The following is a 21,008-nucleotide window of genomic DNA, read 5'->3' as shown; positions in this document are numbered from 1 at the left end:
CCCAAAAGAAGGAAAAAAACCAAAAAAAAGGGGAGGCTAGATGGGCAAACATTGCCACAGAGTGTCAAGTCCCCAGAATGGTAGATCTTGACTCCGATACCATGTTAACATATATGAAACCCCATTAGATCACTCTCCATAAGAGCCCTTGAGAAGAGAAGATGGGTTCCAACATCTATTAAAGTAGAAAGGTCCAAGTCTAGTTGATGTGAGACTCCGACATTTACAATGCATTAGACAAGAAGATTCATAAGGGAAAAGCATGGGTAATTACAGCTGTGTCAGCGGAGGATTGATCATCGTCACATCCACTGAAGGAGATGACTTCACCTCCATTTGTGCCCTTGAATATTCCCGATTGAGGACTATGGTCCTCCCATACATACCTTCCACTCCTACATAAATACAACATTTCGATTGTCAATTGAAAGGAAAATTTGACCATAAAATGGAGATGGATAGGCGAAAACAAATTCTCCCTGTACTAAAATAAGTGAACGGATTTTTTTTTATTTCGTCCCGAAATAAGTGTATACTTTCCAATTGTACCCTTACTCCTATTATTAAGGGTAAAATCGTCATTTAGTTAATTAAAAAGTATAATAATTGTACATTTCTAAGACTGTGCGCCTTTTTATCGTGGACATTTTTTATAGGACGAAGGGAGTATAAACTTAGCACTGTTTACCTGTCCATTCTACAAAGAAACGGCAAATCTAACATGGTGCCACTATGACAAGCGTCAATAATGGCATGAAGCCTAACACCATGAGGTAGTGGTTTAACAATAGTCGCATTTATCTCATCATCAACGATCATTCCTTGAGTCTCGAAATCCAATGGGCACAGTGTCTCATCGAATCCATCAATCTCATCACCAGTGTAGTTCCTTTGTTGGGAACCATGACCAGAAAAATGGAACACTAACGAGTCTCCAGGCTGACAACCTTGTACGAGCCAGAACATGGCCATCCTGATGTTATGCTTTGTTGGAATCCGATAAGGATCAGATTCCTCTTCTGAAATATCAATAAGAGACGTCAGAAGGTAGTAAACAGATAACACTTGGACTTTTTAACATAGCGTTTTCTGTATATCAATTTTGAGCAGAAAAAGGTCACAAGTAATGCTACATCTCTTTCTACGGGCCCGGAGAGTGTAAATTGTGATAAAAGTAAGAAATCTATATCAAGACTTGAATTTGGGAAGAGTGCAGCCGGTAAGAGTAGGACTAGTCCTTTGTGATAGATCACAGGTTATGACCACATCCTCCCAGAACCACATAAAGGCAAGAAGCCTTGGTGCACCATGAATCGAGACTTGTATATCTAAGAACGAATATATTTACATATATACACACACACACAGATGCAGTGACATTAATGAGCACAACGCGACCATTCTTTCCTAATATCTTTAATTGAGAACAATTACTTTTTTGACATTTATGCACCTCTTTATGATTGATAAAGTCTCAATTTCCTCAAATGATACAACCATTCGCTTTGAAGTTTTGAACCTATCAAGTTTGAATTTAAAATGGCATCTTTTGCTCCTCAACATTGTTGCAGTAAACTTTGAACAATTAGTTGTGAATTTAACAGGAAAGCAAGCTGATAAACAAGTCGCAACATACTAACACTAACATTGTTGCATCAGAAACAAAAGAAATACAAAGCAACCATTGAATATGAAATAACCATCAAACTAAGCACAATTGCAACCAAAGCCAATTGGGATGGTTTAAAAGGTAAATTGGTCTCTAATTGTGTATGCAAATGACTCGTCCTTAGGATCCAAATTAGGAATTTTTTTTATGATTTTGAGGAAACCAATGAGTCAATCTTAGATTCCGATATGATTATAAGATGCACACTTGATAACTACATGAAACCATAAAATAATGTTTGCAATAAAAAATAAAAATATAAAACTTTGCGATTAAGCTAAGAAAGAGACATCAATGGAAATATTGAATTTGAAAATTATTAGGTTTGAATTTTGAAAATCAGAAGTGGGCTCTGATAAATGAATCTCCATTAAAGAACACCAACATGTAAATGATAATGAGGTTTCATGAAATACGAACCTAAATAACCAAATCAAACGATCGAATTAAGAAATTGGTGAAATCTGCATAAATTTTACCGGTGAGCATGAGAATAGAGGATTCTGGAAACTTGAATTTGTTGATCAATAAGTACTTCATACACTTTGCATCGTTGATGCAACCGTTTAGCTCGTGCTTCGTTCTCTTGTACGATATTCCGCAGATCACGGCCTTCTTCCGCCCGTTGACCGACTGTGTTTGACCAACGGACGATGCTTGATTGTACGGTGATGGAACCGGTGGTGGCCGGTGCGGCTGAGATGGAGCATGGTGGTTGTTGGAAGAAGTGGCATAAGGCTGAGTAGGCAACGGCGGAGGGAGGTTGCGGGGTTCAGCTACACGTGTAATGGCTTGACAGATGGCGCACCTAATGGACCTGGCTCCCGCCGGCAGCTGTAGTGGCGTCCGGCAGTTGGAACAGTCAACGAGCATCAACATTTCTTCCGATTAAACTTTTTCCGGCGATGAAAATTTTCCGACGAGAAAATGTTTGATGATTGTTTGGTCAAGAATTCAAAAGGCAGTGGGAGTTGGTACAAGAGTGCTTCGGTCGGAGGTATAGATAGAGCTCCGCTACGCTACGGTATGATGTACAGAAGGCTGCCAATAGATCAAACAATTTCATTTTGTATCCTCTTACTTGTGAAAAGTTACAAATTGCCCCTGTACTTTGAACATGTTGGCAAAAGTGTTCCAATCTTTTGTCGAATCTTTGTATCACATATTATGAGGGTCCAATTCTTCGAAGGTGCAATAAATGTGTGCTTCGTTTGGCATTGACGTGTTTTTAAATTGTTGACCTCAAATACGTAAGAAATGTGTAAAACGATTACATGGTTTATTGAGAATTTTATATATTACCTTCATTATACCTTTATAATAAATCTTGAATTATATCTACATTTTTATATACAGCGTGACAAATCCTGCATACTGGTTGATTTTGATATTTTGTATATATCATTTGTAAGCACTGGAGTTTTCAATTGATCATGTGGTGTGAACTATGCATACATCAAAGGGTCTGACATATGTTGAAGCTAGTGGAAGAATGTTAGAATCGTTGGCTGAAATTGAATAATTTAGTAACATTGTGAATTTGACTAATATGTATGCATTATATTCTATAGACCCTACCGTTCTACAGGTATAATGGGTTTGTTTAGTTTGGATCTCAATGAATCCTCCCAATAGGGGTTGTTTGTTTACTTCTTAATAGTTCCATTAATAGGCAACATATGAATCATTAAGAGGTGAATCTTGTTTGGCAAAAAAAAAGTCCGCTTCTTAATGGTTCCAAAACCCTCTGAATGATTTTGTATCCTGGATCTCCCTTAACCATTAAGAGCTTTAATTTCATTATACATAATTATCAAACAATTGTATTTCATTTTGCACTATATCATAAAGAGTCTATTAATCATTCTGAGAACTTAATCATTTTGCACCAAACCATTCAGCAATTGCCAAACAACCCCTTACTTTTGATAGGAAGATTAACTAAAGTTTACTGGTTTCCTTATGCGTAAATACAATCAATCATACTGCTTTCAGTTAGGTGATACTTCCTTTTTAATTTCAATCAAGTGTTTTTCTCTATTGACACCTGAACCTTGTTACTACAAAAGGAACAACATAATCTTGCCACGGTAACTTCTTTACCCCCACCGTTCACTTTATACTTATCATAATCTATGTATTTTGTACTTTAGGTCAAATCGGGTGCTTGTTATTCACATGGGTTATACCTGAATATTTGCAAACATAACAAGTGTGGATTCAATTACGAGTTGCGTTATAACTTGCTATTCATGACTTATATACTAAATTATTTACTTTCTTTCATTCTCCAATCCTATTCATGATCACCTTTTGTATGTAACGTGCTGCAGAAGTTGTCGTTTAAGTCTGAAACAATAAAAGAACGTTACAAACAAGTAATAACAAAATGTAATGGCACATAACAGTGTTATTTTACAGAGACATGAAACGATCTTGATCCTCTGATTATCAATTAACAAGCAGACGTTTTTTTGTGATCGCATTTATATGGTTACATGATAAATGCATGATGAAATCATGACATGAAGAATAATGTTTAACGGATCAAATATGACAACTTTAATGATTTCCTTATTGGGGTATGCTTGACCATACCCATGAACTTGTGGAGTCATTTTATACATGAGGGGGTGATTTGCACATACTTGAAAATCAAGGGGCTTTTATGTAAAATGATGATAAGTTAAAAATTACCCCGTTGACCTCGTGGCATGTATCAAGTGCCCAAAAGCTGACCAAGAAGCGCGTCCAACGCGGATAGAGGAAACTTCTTTTAAGTTTTTTGGAAAAATTAAAACATGCACTTGTCTATAAATACTAAAATGGGACTCGCAATTTAGATCTTAATTTAATATTTTATTTTATTATTTATTTTATTTGATGTTATAATATGGTTTTATATGATTTTAAAAAAGTGATGATGTTTTTATTTTTAAATAAAATATAATTTTAAAAATATCGTAAAAATTTAACAAAAATATATCGATAGTAGTATCAAATTAACTATTTAAATTTTTTTTATTTTTTGTGTAGTTTTTTAATTCCATTTTTTATTATAATTTAATTTAGGTTCAGTAACAAAGTAATTTATATTTGATTTAATAATATAATTTTCTTATAAAGATAATAATTAATTATTTTGTTAGAACTCGATAATTATCCTAATTATATTTTAGATTTTTTATATTTTAAAATGATATGTTTATTCTCTATTTGATTATATTTAGCCGCAGTTAGTTACACAAATTCAAACATGGGGATTTAATAAGTTGTACTTATACATAATTTACTTGTAATCTTGAATTTTAAGTAATATGCATCAATATACGTTACTTCATGCATAAAAAATTGTTTTTAAGAGTTTTTGTCAAATGTTTTATAATAGAGTATAGATATACAATGACTTTATTTTTAAATTATTGAGAACATTTTAAAAAAATCAATGGATTTCCAAGGATCGTATAAGAATATGAAAAGAAGGTTACGTTTTAACAAGATCCAGATGCTTAACGAATATATTTGATAAACCATGTTGGAGGTTCTGGGTTCTCATATAAAAACCCAGAACCTCATCAAATATATTCCTTGAACACTTGGATCCTGTTAAAATGCAACCTTCTTTTCTTCCCTGTTCTCATTATTTTACTTATGTTTTACGATATTTTTTTAAAAACAACTACTCGTTTTTACATATACCCATATGAGGGATCTATATCCCCAAATAAACAACAAGAGATTGGTGCTTTGAACACCTCCTGTCGGATAAATTTATTGGAGTCAAGCGTAAAATGTATTGTCGTAAAATCGATGGATGCAATGCGGAATGGTTCGAGATTTCACGAGCAATCAAGTAGTGTGGCTAGATTGAAATCTGAAAGCAAATGGATGTAAATTTGAAACCGTTGAAACAAGGTCTTTTTTTGAGCGATTTTGGTAATTGGGTTTGACGTGATTGATTTCAAAATATTAGGGTTTTGTGTTGAAATGGGAAGAAGAAAAGCGAGGAGAAAAAGATTAGGGTTTGTATTAAGATCGAAGAAGATGTAAATGAAGAAAAGGATTAAAAATAAAAAGCCGATAGATGTTTTAATTGCTTATTTAGTTGTGTATAAAAATGTTTTAAATATAGAAATATATAATTTGTAAATAATTTAAATTTATAAAAATTCATGTCATTACCACGCCAGCAAAATAAAGAAAAGTTGTATGTCATATAATTTGACATATCAACATTGTAACCTGTTAATGACTAAACAAGTTGTTTTGGTACCTAAATGATTGAAATATTACATCTTAGTTACTAAAATGAAAGTTTTGGAAGTGCATTACTTGAAATAGGAATCAGAATAAAGTACGTTACATTTTCATGCAATTTGCTCTAAAATAAAATGGTAAACCAGTAATTTGATATTCTCATTTTGTATTTAATTAAACTATTTAACAACTCTCTGTCTGTCTCTCTCTTTCCTCATTCTCCTTCTGTATTACCAAAATTAACACTTGGTGTTGAAGATATCGTAAAAAATGGTATCATAGTGGGTATAACGTGTATACAATGAGTATCACAACGTTGGTGTTGTGAACGTGTTGTAAATAATGGGTAACACAATATGTATGCAATAGGTATCATAACGTGTATATTGTATGTATCTTGGGTATCATAATGATGATCGTTTATATATATATATATATATATATATATATATATATATGAGCGATCAAATGCAAACCACTCAATTTGTACAAACCATGCAAACCGCATTCAACCAATCATAATTTTTCATTTTGTTCATTTTTTTGTAATTATGAGAGGTTGATTAATCATTTTTATTGTGGAGGGTGTTAATCATAGATATTATCATCTTCATTATTTTAATTTTAGAGAAATACATGAAACAATTTCATTAATGTTAGAGAAATACATGAAACAGTTTCATTAAGTATTATATGAAACAATTTCACAACCATATATGAAACAACTTCATCAAAAAAAGTATTATATGAAACAATTTCACAAGATTAAACAATTTCATGAAAAAATTTCATAAGATTAAACAATGAAATCGACAGATAAAGGTGGTTTGCACGGTTTACACAAATGAGGGCGGTTTTCATATGATCACTCCTCTATATAGAGGATATATATACATATATATATATATATATATATATATATTTCTTTTAACATTGCCGATGTTTTTTAGGTATCACATGTATCTTGTGTTCGCATTGTGTATTTTAATTCAAAATTGTCAAGATTATCAATTTCCAAATTAATTATTTGATTTGTGGTTGAGATTGGACCTCACGGTTATCACAAATTACTAAGTTCTCCTAGAATGGCTCCATACACACACAGACACATATACATACACACACACATACATATATATATATATATACACACACACACATATATATATAGGTATATTAGAAATCTTACCTCTCCTATCCCCTCTCCACTCCGGCATGAACATTCCAATATGATACCCACTATATACACGTTGTGAGACATTAATTAAGATCATTCTCTCTCTATATATCAATTGTATACACATTGTGATACCCTAAGATACACGATATGATACCCATAATACTTTTTTAATATTAAATAAATAAATAATATGAGTCATAGAATGGTTGATTTACACGGTATCTCACATAATTTTGAGTTCTCATTTGATTAAGTCCTATACATACACACATTATAATAATAAAAACATAACGAAATGCAACAAAGTTTTGATTTATTTCTCAAATAATGTAACAAATGTTTTTTTTCCCGAATTAATGTAACAACATCTTTTTCATTGTTTATGATATTTTCAACTTTAGAGCATATTAACTCGTATTTCCTTTTCAATTATTTTAACTGTAACCTTCAAGTTTTCCTATTTTATCTATTAAATATGTTTTCAGCCTACGTGTCACTGGTTGATTTTATATGACATTTTATTTCTTTTTTGTCGGCATGATTTTGAAGATTTACATGCCCCACGGTTATTTCACCCATGGAAGCTCTGTGAACTCGAGGAAATCTTGGTTGTGTGATAATACGACAACTCGAGCTCAACAAGACAAACAACGTCACCAAAACAAAAATCTTGAATAGAAACAAATTCGTTTAACTAGTTCCATAAATCTCTCAGTTCATACTTCTTTGCTGCTTCACGAATCCAAAAAAAACTTAACAGACACTGAAATCATTGTTGATATTGATGTGTTGTCGATATGTGAACCCTTCTTTTTCCGAATTCCAAATGATGTTTATGTAGTCATTGTCCTCATTGTTTGTGTTACTGAATTACGGAATTATTAAACACACTATGAAAAGTATATATAGTCACAAGGACATTCCGTCCAACCATATATATTGTATACACTCATCTTGGTATCAGATACTGCCCTTCACGAGTTGGATTACATGTTTCGTGTGTGTGTGTGTTGGGAAATAACTGGTTTTGAAAGCACAGCATTGTGAGAAAACAAGTGTATTTGAGAGAACATACGGTTACATACCTAGATACTGCTTTCACGATTGGCGATTGATCTACAGGCTACAGCACGGTCCCCTTCGCTTCTGCCCTTCACGACGACCACCACTCCACACGTCCACACTCCACACCAGTCAATGACCTAGAACTAGAAGACAACCCAACAAAACCCCATTAAAAAGGCCCAATATTAAAAAGGCCTAAACCCTCTTAAAAGCCCAATAATTAAAAAGGTTTTAAAATTTAAATTCAAACTAAATAAATAAAAATTATATATTAAAATTAATACATAAATGAACGAACGTTTACGAACATAAATGAACGAACGAGACTCTTGTTCATGTTCGTTCGTTTAACTAAACGAACTTCCCGCCGAACGGTTCACGAACGGTTCGCTGAACGTTCGGTTCGTTTACAGCCCTAATGAAAACTATTGATTTGTTCAGATGTAAAGGTTGGATCTACTTAGGTTAGACCTAATGTGTGGGTAATAGTATTTATTAATTCAGAGAACGAGTATGTGTAACTAAATTGCTCCAATGCAAATGTGCGTTTTATAATGGTCGACGTTTTGATGGATCAAATCCAATGAGCCGTTACACGAAGGTAAGAATATGATAAATTGTGTGGAACGCTCCAAATATCACAGGTTAAATACAACTTCCCAAGTTTAAAAACGATTTTTTGCATTGCATTTTGTGTAAAATTTCATAATGTGAATGTGTGATGTTTAAGCGTAAAACAACTTACGCATTAGTATCTTGGTTGCATCGATATTTGAATCCACCTCGTAATTGTTGGGTTACCTAAGGAGTCGTTTACCCAAACGGTAAGCGTTCATCAATAAGAGCCAACACTCTAACTAACTTTACTGGATAAGATTGTAGTCCATCAAAACTGTATCGTATGAGTCCGTCACCCTCACTCACCGAGTATGAGTCCGTCACCCTCACTCACCGAGTATGAGTCCTCACCCTTACTTACCGAGTAAGAGTCGTGACACTCACTTGCCCCATAAACGCTTGCGGGTAAGAGTCATCACCCTCACTTACCGAGTAAGGGTCGTGACACCCACTTGCCGGGTAAGACTCGTCATCGTTCTTACCGGGTTAGATTTCTCGGAAATTGTCATGTTTATTATAAAGTAAATGACTTGGTAAAGTTTGGCCATTTTTATATTTGCATAGAATTCAAGTTGTTTATCGATAGTAAGGTTTCGTTTAAAAAAGCAACCTTATAACAAAAACAAAACAGGAATTAAAATTGATTTAATTTGGTTACTTTCTTTTAGAAAACATTTCACAAAAAGGAACTTTTAACAATCCAATGATAGCTAACGAAATAAAACAAACCAGAAAGTGTTCAGGAATAATGTATTTAGTTCTTTTTTGTTTTTTTCATTTTCATCTCTTAATTACCACTTATGTCTGATTCGTTCAGACGTTCTGTAATTCATATCGTTTGTTTTTCAATTTTTTTCAATCTCTTATCACTTAATATGGTCTGAATAAATAAGAGGTAAACTAATATTTTAATTCCTTTTATTTCCCATCTTCTTTGATTCTCTTTGGAATTGCTTCTTTCTCCACTAGGGACGTCACTGTCCTTTCATCGCCCATGTCAAATGCACTCCTACCTTCTCTCTCTCTCTCTCTCTCTCTCTCTCTCTCTCTGTGTGTGTGTGTGTGTGTACGTATATGTTAGCTTAGAAGATTAATGTGAAACAAAAATTTCTATCGACGATCTATCTTCTATCAAAAGGATTGATTTTTCCGCAAACAAACTCACCGGCGGCATTCCCAGTAGCATCGGAAGTTTGAAAGGTATCCAAAAGGTTCTTATTGTGTTTCATCTATTAAGCAATTGTTGAGATAAATTTCGGTAATGAAAATCAAGATAATTTGACAAAATTTTTGCACTTAATTTTACAAAAACAAACTATTGATTAAGATTTTAAACGTTTGTCAGTGTATAAAAACAGACAATCTTGTTGATTCAAATTTCAGACTTCAACACCACCTCCTATTAATCAGAAATGAAATAAGACTTCAGACTTCAACACCTCTTAAAAACAAACGTAGGTTTGTTGGGAAAAAACTTCAAACCCTTTAGATATTTAATTTAATGTGTGTTTAACAGAAAAGAATAAGATTCTTGTAAGACTTCTCTACATACCATTCTAACATGGAGTTTCCATCTACTCTAATAAGAACCCCGTATTTTGCATTTTACCTTTCTTTTTCCACCCAACAAAATTACCAACTCGTGGATTTATCAAAACAATACTTTTAGCAAAATTACCGAACTCGTGGATTTGTCAAAACAATACTTTTAGGTTGACCACAACAATTACTACGCTTACGAATTCAATAACAGAAGACCCCACTTGAGAACCGAAATTGTACAAGACCATTTTTTAGTTGGAACTTGGAAGTTCGAAACATGAAAAATTCAAACAAATAATAAACTCAAAACAAAGTAAATTCGATGAAAAACACGAAAGTATGTCAAAATCACAATTTATAAACTCGGATTAACAAAGAACAAATTGGTGTAAAGAAAAGAAACAAGCCTACCGATTCATATAAAAATGGTACCAATGATTTTATATATAAAAAGGGTAAACGATCAAAAAATAATTTTAAAAAAAGGACAAAGAACGGTCAGAAAACAGTAAATGACCAATCTGACAACAACACGTGGCACTTAAAAGTTCATAAAAAAAACCAACCTTCCCCTTTTAACCAATTTAAAACACCCATCTCATTATTGCAGTCTCCTTTGTAATGTAACATATTACAGAAATCAAAAAAACTTGAAAGTAGTGATGACAAATTATAAAAACAAACCACAAAAAATGTCACAAGGTTGCAGTAATAGCAATTACGCCATCGTTAACATTAACGACAGGCATAACCTTACGCCATCGTTAACATTAACGACAGGCATAACCTTACACCCTCAAGGAACCATAGCCTTACAACGAGTAGTAACGAAACCGTTTCTAGCTAGTCTTGTGTTAGACGAAAATCTCTCATAATTTTTTCCAACTATAACAAACACACCATGACTCAAGGTTCAATAAAATCCCAACCCCTTGCGTTCCCACGGTATGTAAATGTAAAATATGAATAAGAGAGCTTTCAGGCAAAATGGTATGCTATTCGTCTACCATACTGACCAAAATGTCGTCAATCAATATGGCCGGTACCACATTGGCCTCCTGGCCCTTGGAATCCTTCTGCAACATAAACCGCATTAGATTCATTAGTTTCCAACCATAAACCGTTCACCAAATTTTATCGATCATGTATCACATACATCACCGTATACCAATTTTAATCAAATTAACTAAAGGTAAATAATGTCGTTCATGTTTGGTGTGACGTTAGACTGGAACAATAACTCATTTCTTTTGGCCCACCAAAATAGGTGGAATAAGGAGGGAAATGAGACAAAATTGGTAAATTACTAAACTCCTCGTATAAAGTTGAAACCCTAAAACCTTCCACAATCTTATCACCCGCCTACTCCATTCTCGCCCATCCAGTCCAGTCTCGTCCACATACCATGTGGGATGAAACTGGAGCGAAAACCGTTCGGCAAAGTGAAAGTTATCCATCTGAATCTGTATTCAGGATTTATGTTCGTTCATTTATAAAATTTTGACGACAAAGATATAACTGATACGACTGTCAAAGTGCAAGTATATGATTGATAAATCTTTTGTACAAATACGTAGGTGAGAAAAGTGTGAAACTTGTTTATTTTACCCGAGGGTATTCAGGCCTCAAAGTTTCCATTACGATGGATGAAATAAACATGTCATGATGGATGAAAATTGAGAAACTAACACACAAATTTCACTACATGTTGCAGTCAAAAAGACCTAGATGATTGTTCGGTGCCATACAATAAATTAGCCAAATTATCGCTCTACCTCTGTTTTGAATTATATACAACAAATAAACTAACACACCCTCCTCACTTTTGGTGAGATTTGAACCATTGACCTCCTAGGAGTCCAAAGGCCCGGATGTCACTAGGTCAAAGGCCCTTTGGTTTATTGCACTTTTTGTTGCAAGAAACCGACTGTTTTTCGTTTCTACAACTGTTTTATAAAGTAGGCGAATCATAGAATGATAGGAAACTATTTTACACCAAAAAATTTCATCTAATACACATGTCAAAAATTAGAATGGAAAATGTTAAATGATGTAAACAAAAATATCCTAGTGTTTTAGGAAAGTCATGATGATCCATCATTCTAGGCCAAAAAAAAAATATAGTTTTCAAGAATGACCAATTTTGGTTGTTTGCCTCAAATCACTCATTTTCGAGAAAGAACGATGGTTAGAAAAGATAATCACTCTTTCAGAAAATATGGACATATGTGTTGTATTGCCATCTCTTATTCTCTTATGTGTCCAATAGAAGCTCAACTACAGTTCTACGCTATTTAAAAGATTTTTCTTCTAATCAACAATTTAAAGGTAAACCTGAAGGGTGCCCGTATAAAATGTGTCTGTTACCAAATTTCACACGATCGGTCGGGTTCCGGTGAGAATGAGAGTTAGGGTGAAAAGGATGAGAAGGGATCTCCATCCTTGGATCAATCCTAATTGAACAGTTCCACAAGATCAACACTAATGAGAAGAACCGGATCAATTCCCTTCTAAAGCACAATTCATGGGTTGGTTTGAGATTAAAAGTAATCGGGGGTCCAAATCGCTTCTTACACTTCTCACCTACGATCCTTCGTCTCACACGATATACAGCAGTATCATCCATATAAAATTTTGACTCATATCTCTATAAGATGAGTAGTAATAAAGATGGATTCTTAGATCCTTGTTAAAACTGTATACATATAATACTATTATACACCTCAAAACAAGAGAACTTCACTGAGCTTGCAAGGAGCTGAAGCCACCTAATTTAATCCTTGTCTCTAGACACGGCAACACTACAAATATCAGCTTTAACCCAAAGAACACGAACACTAAATGAAGCAGAAAAATGGTGTCAACATTCTCTTCTATCACAGAACAATAATATGTTATGGAAACAGAATTTTCCCATGCTAAATATCATTAAATCATATCAAGAAATATAGCTTAACATAAAAATGAAAACTAGTCAGGTTCCAGGAAATCAGGCAAAGTTCCTTTTAAAAACTGACGTAGAAGATTGGTACTTGGAGTGAGGTATTCAAGTGGGGAACAGAGACATATCTTTTTAAGTTTCAAATTGAAATAATGAATGGTCACATGGGACATGATAACACATAGCTTGTGATCATCACAGTTACAAACCGCTCAATAGGGAAAGAGTTGTAAGTTGCAAAATCAGGCATAGTGTGGACAATAGCACTGATTGTAGACCATCCAGAGCCTAAGAATCGTGCCCACAAGTTCTCTATGGTTTTATATGAAACACAATAACTCTCTACTCCACAAGAAACGTTAACCAGATCAACCAAGAGTTTCTTAAAATGTTATTCTTACGTGCCACTCCTAAAAATCTTCTTTAAAGTTCAAACCTAACTTTGAGATGGCTACCTCATCTTGTAACTATTGAGAAACTTAGGTGCCTCAGCTTTGTACAACGTAACAATCACCCTTAAAACATGGTCAAGACAAGTTCAGATTTCCAAATACCAGTTTCTTCATTTATTGTGCCACCACTATTCTGCAAACCCTTGCATGACCGTAGAATTCAACTACGAGAAGAGAACAAAACATTGACGGGATAATTTAGCTTTCCCACATGTGGAATGGAAATATTGGACACAGAAGGTTCTAGAATTTTGTCAGCTATAGCATGCAGCTGATGAAAACAAAATTGGCCACTAACTGGCACAAAGAAGAAATGGGAAATTTGTATTCCACGGGGTTAAAAAAACAAAATGACTCCTTTCTATGAATTACAAGAATGGACCCTATACTCCATCTTTAGAATAAGCTTTCTACAAATTGCTTATAGCACTCCTTTGTTTCTTCAACAGATTTCCATCACTATGGTAAATAGCAGCAACTTATAAGTCTGTAACTTAAGCAGCTAAGCTGCAAGCAAAATTCTTCCAACGCACCTAGAAACCCACCACAGAAGTGTGCATTCAAAACTAATCCTTGTTCCTGCAGCAGCAAATGCTAACTGAAGTATGCCTCCAAAATTCCTAGGAAACAAAACCTAGCATATGTAGAGTTGAAACAAGTGTACCACAAAAGAATTATGACCTCAAAGCTCAATAACTTATTTAATCAGAATATCCAGCCACATAATAATAAAACAAAATGATTATTTCAACTTCTGATAGGCACAATGCCACTTGGGAACATATACCAAGATGGAAAAGTACACAGCAAGCAAGGTAGGTTCTGGTACATACCCGTAGCCATATGGAGGAAACATTGGTGGGCCAGGCATGAAAGGCCTTCGTGAGCGAAAACCAAGGTATGGGTTGGGACGCCTCCCTCTGAACTGCTTCATCCCAGGAATGTTGGTACGCTTAGCAGCAACCTGCACAGCACCAAAATCCACTAAATGAAAATTTTGAAGCCCAAAGAGTGCCAATGTGCTGGACTGATAATAAATACTGAAATTAGGACCTTAAGTTGACGCCCATGCAATTCTGATTCATTCAAAAGCAACGAATTCTGAACAGATTCGAGTTCCACGAATTCCACGTATGCAAAACCCTTTGGTTGTCCAAATTTGTCTGTTAATATTGTCACCCTATTTACGGTTCCACAGGATTGAAAATGCTGCTGAACCTCCTCAGGTGTACATGCATAATCTACCTGACTTTCAGAACAAGTAATATGAGTACCACTCCAGGAGAGGATACAAAAAAGACTTCCAAAGGAATCATAGAAAATGACATCTAATGCAACTTGCAACAATGCAAGAACAAATTTAGAGATAAAAACACTAGCACAAACCCTACTCAATCAGACCACATACATTGATGCTGCCAGAAAACAATGTCATATACTGATATACTTATCAAAGACATTTCTTCCAGTAACAATAGACATTGAAGAATTGATCTGCCGAAACAGATGAAAATTTGTAGATAACTATTACTATTAGCATGGATAAGGATGTTTATAAGGATGGACAAGGGTTTATAAGGATGTATGTAGAGTTTAATTTTGTTGATAAATGTTAGCATGGATAGGGGTTTAGAATCTGACATGAGGGATGAAGATATATTTTGAAAACAAGTGGGACAGGCCACATATAAAAACTTGCTTTGTCATTTACTACCACGCACACGTTCAGTTCTTTCCCTATGAAAAATGTAATAAGGTGAAGGATGATAAATCTCACATTACCGACATATATCGAACGGGCATCGGCTTCTTCCTTCTCAGCCAGTGTAGCAGCAGCACTGGAAGGATCTTCTGGCAATTCCCATAATCAAAAAAACAAAAGTAATGTCAAACAAATGAAATAGAAATTTTCATATCTTAGAAGTAAAAGCAGTATAATTACGCAGATATAGAGCAGCAAAAAAATGACTAGAGATAAGGAATAGAAGATAGCATGAAGTGAATAATGGAAGCTTTACTACAAAAACAGAGGCATATACTACACGTGGTAGAAGGAAACACTTCTCTGAGTCAAAGAGACACACAAGAACCTGGATAACCTCAACACTAAAATTTATCGAACATCATTGGCCTTGACTACATAGTTGGATCCTACAATGAGAGACGCATTGGCCTTCTCAATTTTATTTTAAAGTAAAAAGCTCACAATATATACACATTTTTACTAAAGACTCGGTAATTTATCTTCCTCTTTCTTCTTGCAGTTTCTGAGGTCTAACTTTTTGGTTTGGATGTTAATCACCTCAGGAGAGCAACAATACAGGGTTAGCAAGCGTAAATATCCATACGCCGGCTATGCTGTTACAGCGGTTAAAATACAAAGTAGCGGTCAGGACTGAGATTTGAAATAGCAGTTATCGCGGTGGTACGGCAGTCCAAAAATAGCGGTTCATATAATAATTATTAGAATTATAAATATAACTTAACATATTATGTGCATTAATTATAAATATAGTTTCAACATCAACTTAAACAACTTAAATAGAAAAAGTGTTCATAAGCAAGCTAATCACAAGCAATAGGATCAGCATCCGAGTCAACATCATCTTATACATTCACTTCTTCGTTTGGGTTAGCTTCCCCATCTTCCCTTATTCCCCTTCATCTCCAACGTGATCATCATCCCTATAGTGAACCCTTTCACTTCCTGTATTTGGCCCAACTTGTTCGTTACATCTAACCAAAGGAGGCCATCTCTTGAATTGAAGTTGAGACGTCGAGTAAGGTTGGCATCGAGTTTGACTGTCGACGATGATGTTAGAAAGAAAATTGAAAACCTAAGAAATTCTAACTGGATGCATCATTGCCTGTTAATCGTTAAATTGATGGATTAAGATAAAATAAAAGCCCAAAAAAGAACAAAATATTCAAAAGAGGCCCAACTGCAAGAGCGGTATTGCAGACCGCTATTTTTGTCAAATATCAGTGCAATAGTGGTAATTTGCACCGGTATTCTCGGAACCACTTTTTACCACTGATATATGGTAGAGGACCAATAACTGCTATTGCACCACTATGCATAGGTTTTAACAGCATAGTACACCGGTAGATATTTATGGAACAAATCACGAATTTGATCCTTGTGGTATGGGAGTTCTTATGGAATTGGTCCCCTAGACTTCATTTATTACGTAGATAACCTGGTGGTATGCACTTTTCAAAGATATGGTCCCTAGACCAAATGACCGACAACATCCTCCATTTAATGGAAGGCATTTCCGTCTTTTTGACATTAATTTTTTTGTCGATTTTACTTGTTTGCCTTTTCTAATTTTGTCCTTGTAGCATTTTGTCTTTTTGTGCTTTTAGATTTTTTAAGTCTCGTGACCTCCCTCCATCCATCTCCAGCCAACGCCAAACTCCATTTCCAACGAGACCTCCCCTACCCCACCTTCATTGCTCCGATCACCACAACCCCCACCAGTGACCAGCCCTGACAATGCAGTCCTGAATCCTTCATCTCTGGCACCCCAAAATACATCTCAAGTGAACTGCCCATCCCCGGCGTCCAAAATCCATCTCCAACTCCCCCATTCACCATCTCCAGCTGTTCCTCTTCAACATCATCGTGACCACTTGCCACTGCAACTCCACACCACCAGAGGGCCAGGGTGATGCAGGTGCAGTAGAGGAAGACTTGGACTTGTGTGCAACCGTGTGTTGCAACACCGGTACAACACTTTCAACACAAATCAAGACTGCTATATTCAATAAAAAAAACTTTAAATTGAATGATCAAGAGGTATTGAATTTATTTTATGATATTTTCTTGAAAAATATATTTTATTACAATTTCCTTAATAAGTTAGGTTATTTAGTTTCCTAAGTTGATTAGGATCTTTTCATTATCCTAGAAAATTAGTTTATTTTTCAAGTTTCCTTAGTAAGTTGGTTTTATTTAGTTTCCTAAAGTTGCTAGGTTCTTTCCCTCTTAGGGGTTTGGCTTGCCTAGAAAAACCCCATGAAGCTCTTTTTAAGGCATTCTATTTTTGAATAAGAATTTCTGAATTTGAGTGTGCTCAATTTCGTTTCTACTTATCACAGGGTCTTAGAGAGTTTTTTTGTCCCGGTCTAGAGTTCAAAAGTGACCATGTGCTTTCACACCTTCATTTGCTTTTGTAGACTAATCTTGAAAAAAAGCTAAAAACAAGAAGCAAAGGAAGGCCATGGTCTTAGAGAGTTTAAAAACTACATAACATTATTCCAATTCATCTATTGAAGTGTGAAAGTGTTCCTTTCGTCATTCCATTCAGTACTATTGCAAGATAGTCTAAGATAATTAACAGTTCCTTGAAGTTTCTTGAAGTTAAAGCCAAATCTCACTGATTCAATCCAAATGAAAGTATTTTTGTTCTTTGTTAGAAGGAACCCCATTTGGAGTAACAATAGGACCATTAATTTGTAAGGCAACAGTTGTGTAGGGTAACCAGGACCAATTTGATTGTATGAGCAGAAAACTAAACAATGGAAAGAAGGATCAAGCCGGAAGCCCTCAAATCAAATTATAGGAGGGCCCGGAGATCAACTATCACCATTGGAACTTCTTGCTTGGTATGCTAGGCATCTGGCCTTTTTAAAGATGAAACTGTGAAGTATCTCAGTAGAGAAATTATGGAATTTTTGAGGGAGGATTGAACATCTTTCCAATCCCTTCCCAAGCAGATATCATGATTCCTTCGGAGCATATCAAATATTCTATAAATTGATGTTTGGTATGGCTTTCAGTAGTAGGCTTATAAAGGTGTGACTTGTAAGATAACTACGTAAATGGTTTTAGATTCTAACTTCTCTGCTTCTGTTTGTATGGTATTTGCTCATACAATTGGAGGAACTTGTAAATTGTATTGTTGGTGTAGTACCTCTTTATACAACTGAATATTGATAACAGAACTTTTTTGGCTGTCACAAAAGGGAGAAAAACAGTTACTATACGCTTCAAACACTTCTTTTTGCTAGCATAAAATGCAATCACTTGGATTCTTTGGTCAGGGTGTACTTAGATGTCGTTTGCCAACCATTTGTATGACTGGTACATAAAACTTAAAACAAAAATTTTAAGGGTCCATAGATTTACATCAGTTTAAATCTACTCTTTTTCTTAACTTGCAGTTAAATTAGGTGGCCACCAGATTTTTCAATGTAAAAGGTTATAGGACCTACTGAATCCATAGGAAATGAAGATGAGCTAAACTAATATTTTAATTTTTATCATATATAAGCACTTTCTGCTTTTGTATTGAGCAAATAAACCTGCATAACTTATATACTTCTTTTGGGTGATAATAATAGCAATATGCCAAGAACAACTGAAGTTCACCACACATGATTCTATGATCAATATAATCATGAACCACAATGGTTATATTCAGCAAAACTAAGATTTCAGTTTTTTATCGCATTTAATTACGTTTTTATATTGAGCAAAGAAACATGCAGAACTTATATACTTCTTTGGGTGATAGAAATAACAATAGCGACCAAAATTCACCACAGATGATTCCATGATCAATATAATCGTGAACCACAGTGGTAATACATTGTTAAACTCTATCAATGTAATTCCAAGTCCAATACACCAGTAACTATTGCTGAACAATCCCCAGACATAACTACTTTTCAATGTATCACCCTCCGGAAAAACAATTCTAATATGATGACACTCTAACACCATCCCAGCTCCCACAACTCTGTGTGTGTGTGTGTGTGTGTGTGTATATATATATATATATATATTATTTCCAAGAAAGTTAAATGGAGCATAGTCATACACAACAATATCATCTCAAAAACACATCTTAAATATGTGATAGGGCGAAATATCCAAATTAGAGCTGATACCTTGAACTGAACCCATCTCCTTCTCAACTTTCGCCTGCATTTCACGAAGTGCCCCTGCCTCTTCTTCAATCTCCTTCAGTCTCTTCTTCATATCCTCTAAATCCTAACTCAACAAAAAAAACAATCAAAAAGACTCTAAGTTCAACTTCAGCTCACATGTATACACTTAATCACCAAATAAACACACGCAAATCAGTGAAAAAAACATAAGTTATACCTTAGAGCTATTATTTTCAACGTCTTCCGCTTCGTCCCTGGACATCTCAAAATCGGTGTCCATCTCTCCTTCATCCGGTATCTCTCCACCGTAAACTTCGTGCTCTTGGTCTTGCTCCGCCGTGTGATCCATTGTGATCTCTATGTATAGGGCACACAGGACTGTGATTCCGATTCCAATACACACGATTTGCTTGTGAATTTAGAGCTAAGCGACTGAAGATAGGGTTTTGTAGGGTTTTATCTGCCCCCCAATGATGCTGATTCAAGTGCGGGAATTTGGGGGTGAATGAAACGTAAAATCGTACCCTTTTTATTTTGGTAACCCGTTGAGGGTATTTCGGGGACTTTCACAAGTATGGGACAGGCTTGGCAGGGTTACACACGGGTGAAAGAAGAAGCCCAGTCTTAGGCCCAACCAATATAATCCTTACTCCCTTCCAAAAATAGAATTTAGAAAATGACCATAGAGCCCATGGATTTTTTATAAAGTCAAATAATAGGTTGCTGGACAATCGAGTAAATGGTTCGAAAACGGTCAGGAAAGCGGTCGGGAAACGGTTGGAAAGTCGTGCAACAAAACAGAAACATGCATAACCTGGCCTGCGGCCTGAGGTCATGGCCAAGGTTGCGGGAAGCCTTATGAGCGTTTTTACGGCTTGATTTTTGAAGGGTTTTGCCTATTTTTCATCCTCTTCATTCCCTCTCGGTTTGGGGCGATTCCAGTAGATTTTGGGGGGTTACTTTTAAGAGCTTTTTGGAGCAAAATGGAAGGTTTAGCATGGAGATTAAATATCTTACCCGGTAAGTGCTTATCGGTAAACTTTAACATTATTATTTACTTACTGGGTAAGATTTTAATCCATCAAAACGACATTGTATTCAACAATTCACCCGGTAAGCGTTTATCGTGGTAAGAGTCTTCAACTTCACTTACCGGGTAAGACTCATGGTCATTGTCTCGCTCTTATCGGGTAAGATTCTTAGTTCTTACCATATTCATCTTGTGAGGTAATGTGACTTGGTAAGCACTTACCCGGGTAAGTGTTTGGTAAACGGCCCCTTGGTTAGGTAAGTTTTGGGTGCTTTTTATCTCTGTGTTTAGGGATATTTGTGGTTCTAAAACTTGTATTTATATTTGGTTTATTTATAGGCTTGGTTATGATCTAG

At 35.1% G+C, this 21,008-nt stretch overlaps 2 protein-coding genes across 6 annotated transcripts in view; both read right to left on the bottom strand.

Annotated features, from left to right (window-relative positions):
* The window catches only part of LOC112509658 (metacaspase-1-like), a 4,142-nt gene extending 1,589 nt beyond the window's left edge, over positions 1-2,553 (bottom strand). For all 3 annotated transcript variants that reach the window (XR_003068845.1, XR_003068846.1, XM_025114733.1), the window contains exons 1-3: positions 2,149-2,553; positions 689-1,019; positions 275-395 (exon numbers count right to left, since the gene is read on the bottom strand). Coding sequence is in view for 1 of the 3 variants with exons in the window: in XM_025114733.1 (XP_024970501.1) it covers positions 275-395; positions 689-1,019; positions 2,149-2,548 (852 nt within the window). In the remaining 2 variants the exon portion in view is untranslated. The remainder of the gene's footprint in view (positions 1-274; positions 396-688; positions 1,020-2,148) is intronic.
* An 8,352-nt stretch (positions 2,554-10,905) lies between these two features.
* On the bottom strand, positions 10,906-20,128 carry LOC112509324 (polyadenylate-binding protein 1). 3 transcript variants are annotated; one of them, XR_003068821.1, is made up of 7 exons: positions 19,840-20,128; positions 19,623-19,725; positions 15,502-15,575; positions 14,778-14,969; positions 14,558-14,688; positions 11,119-11,407; positions 10,909-11,083 (listed from the first exon to the last, which is right to left on the bottom strand). XR_003068821.1 is itself a non-coding variant. In XM_025114221.1 (6 exons), exons 1-6 carry the CDS (start codon positions 19,969-19,971, stop codon positions 11,362-11,364), a joined length of 678 nt encoding a protein of 225 aa, XP_024969989.1. In that variant the 5' UTR covers positions 19,972-20,128; the 3' UTR covers positions 10,909-11,361. The 3 variants fall into 3 exon arrangements, 2 of the variants coding, with proteins under 2 accessions (XP_024969991.1, XP_024969989.1); XM_025114221.1 differs by having other exon boundaries at positions 10,909-11,407; XM_025114223.1 differs by lacking the exon at positions 19,840-20,128 and having other exon boundaries at positions 10,906-11,407; positions 15,507-15,575; positions 19,623-19,662.
* Between the last annotated feature and the right edge of the window lie 880 nt (positions 20,129-21,008).

This window comes from Cynara cardunculus (assembly GCF_001531365.2).
Source record: "Cynara cardunculus var. scolymus isolate 2C chromosome LG 3, CcrdV1, whole genome shotgun sequence".
Lineage (NCBI taxonomy): Eukaryota > Viridiplantae > Streptophyta > Magnoliopsida > Asterales > Asteraceae > Cynara > Cynara cardunculus.
Note: the sequence above shows the minus strand (reverse complement) of the source record. Positions and strands in the feature narration are given on the sequence as shown.

Coding starts and splice junctions, on each gene's coding strand:
- LOC112509324 (XM_025114221.1), bottom strand. CDS start 19,971: ATGGATCACACGGCGGAGCAAGACCAAGAGCACGAAGTTTACGGTGGA. Junction 19,726..19,839: donor TTGAAAATAATAGCTCTAAG/GTATAACTTATG, acceptor TTGTTGAGTTAG/GATTTAGAGGATATGAAGAA. Junction 14,689..14,777: donor TGCATGGGCGTCAACTTAAG/GTCCTAATTTCA, acceptor GGTGCTGTGCAG/GTTGCTGCTAAGCGTACCAA.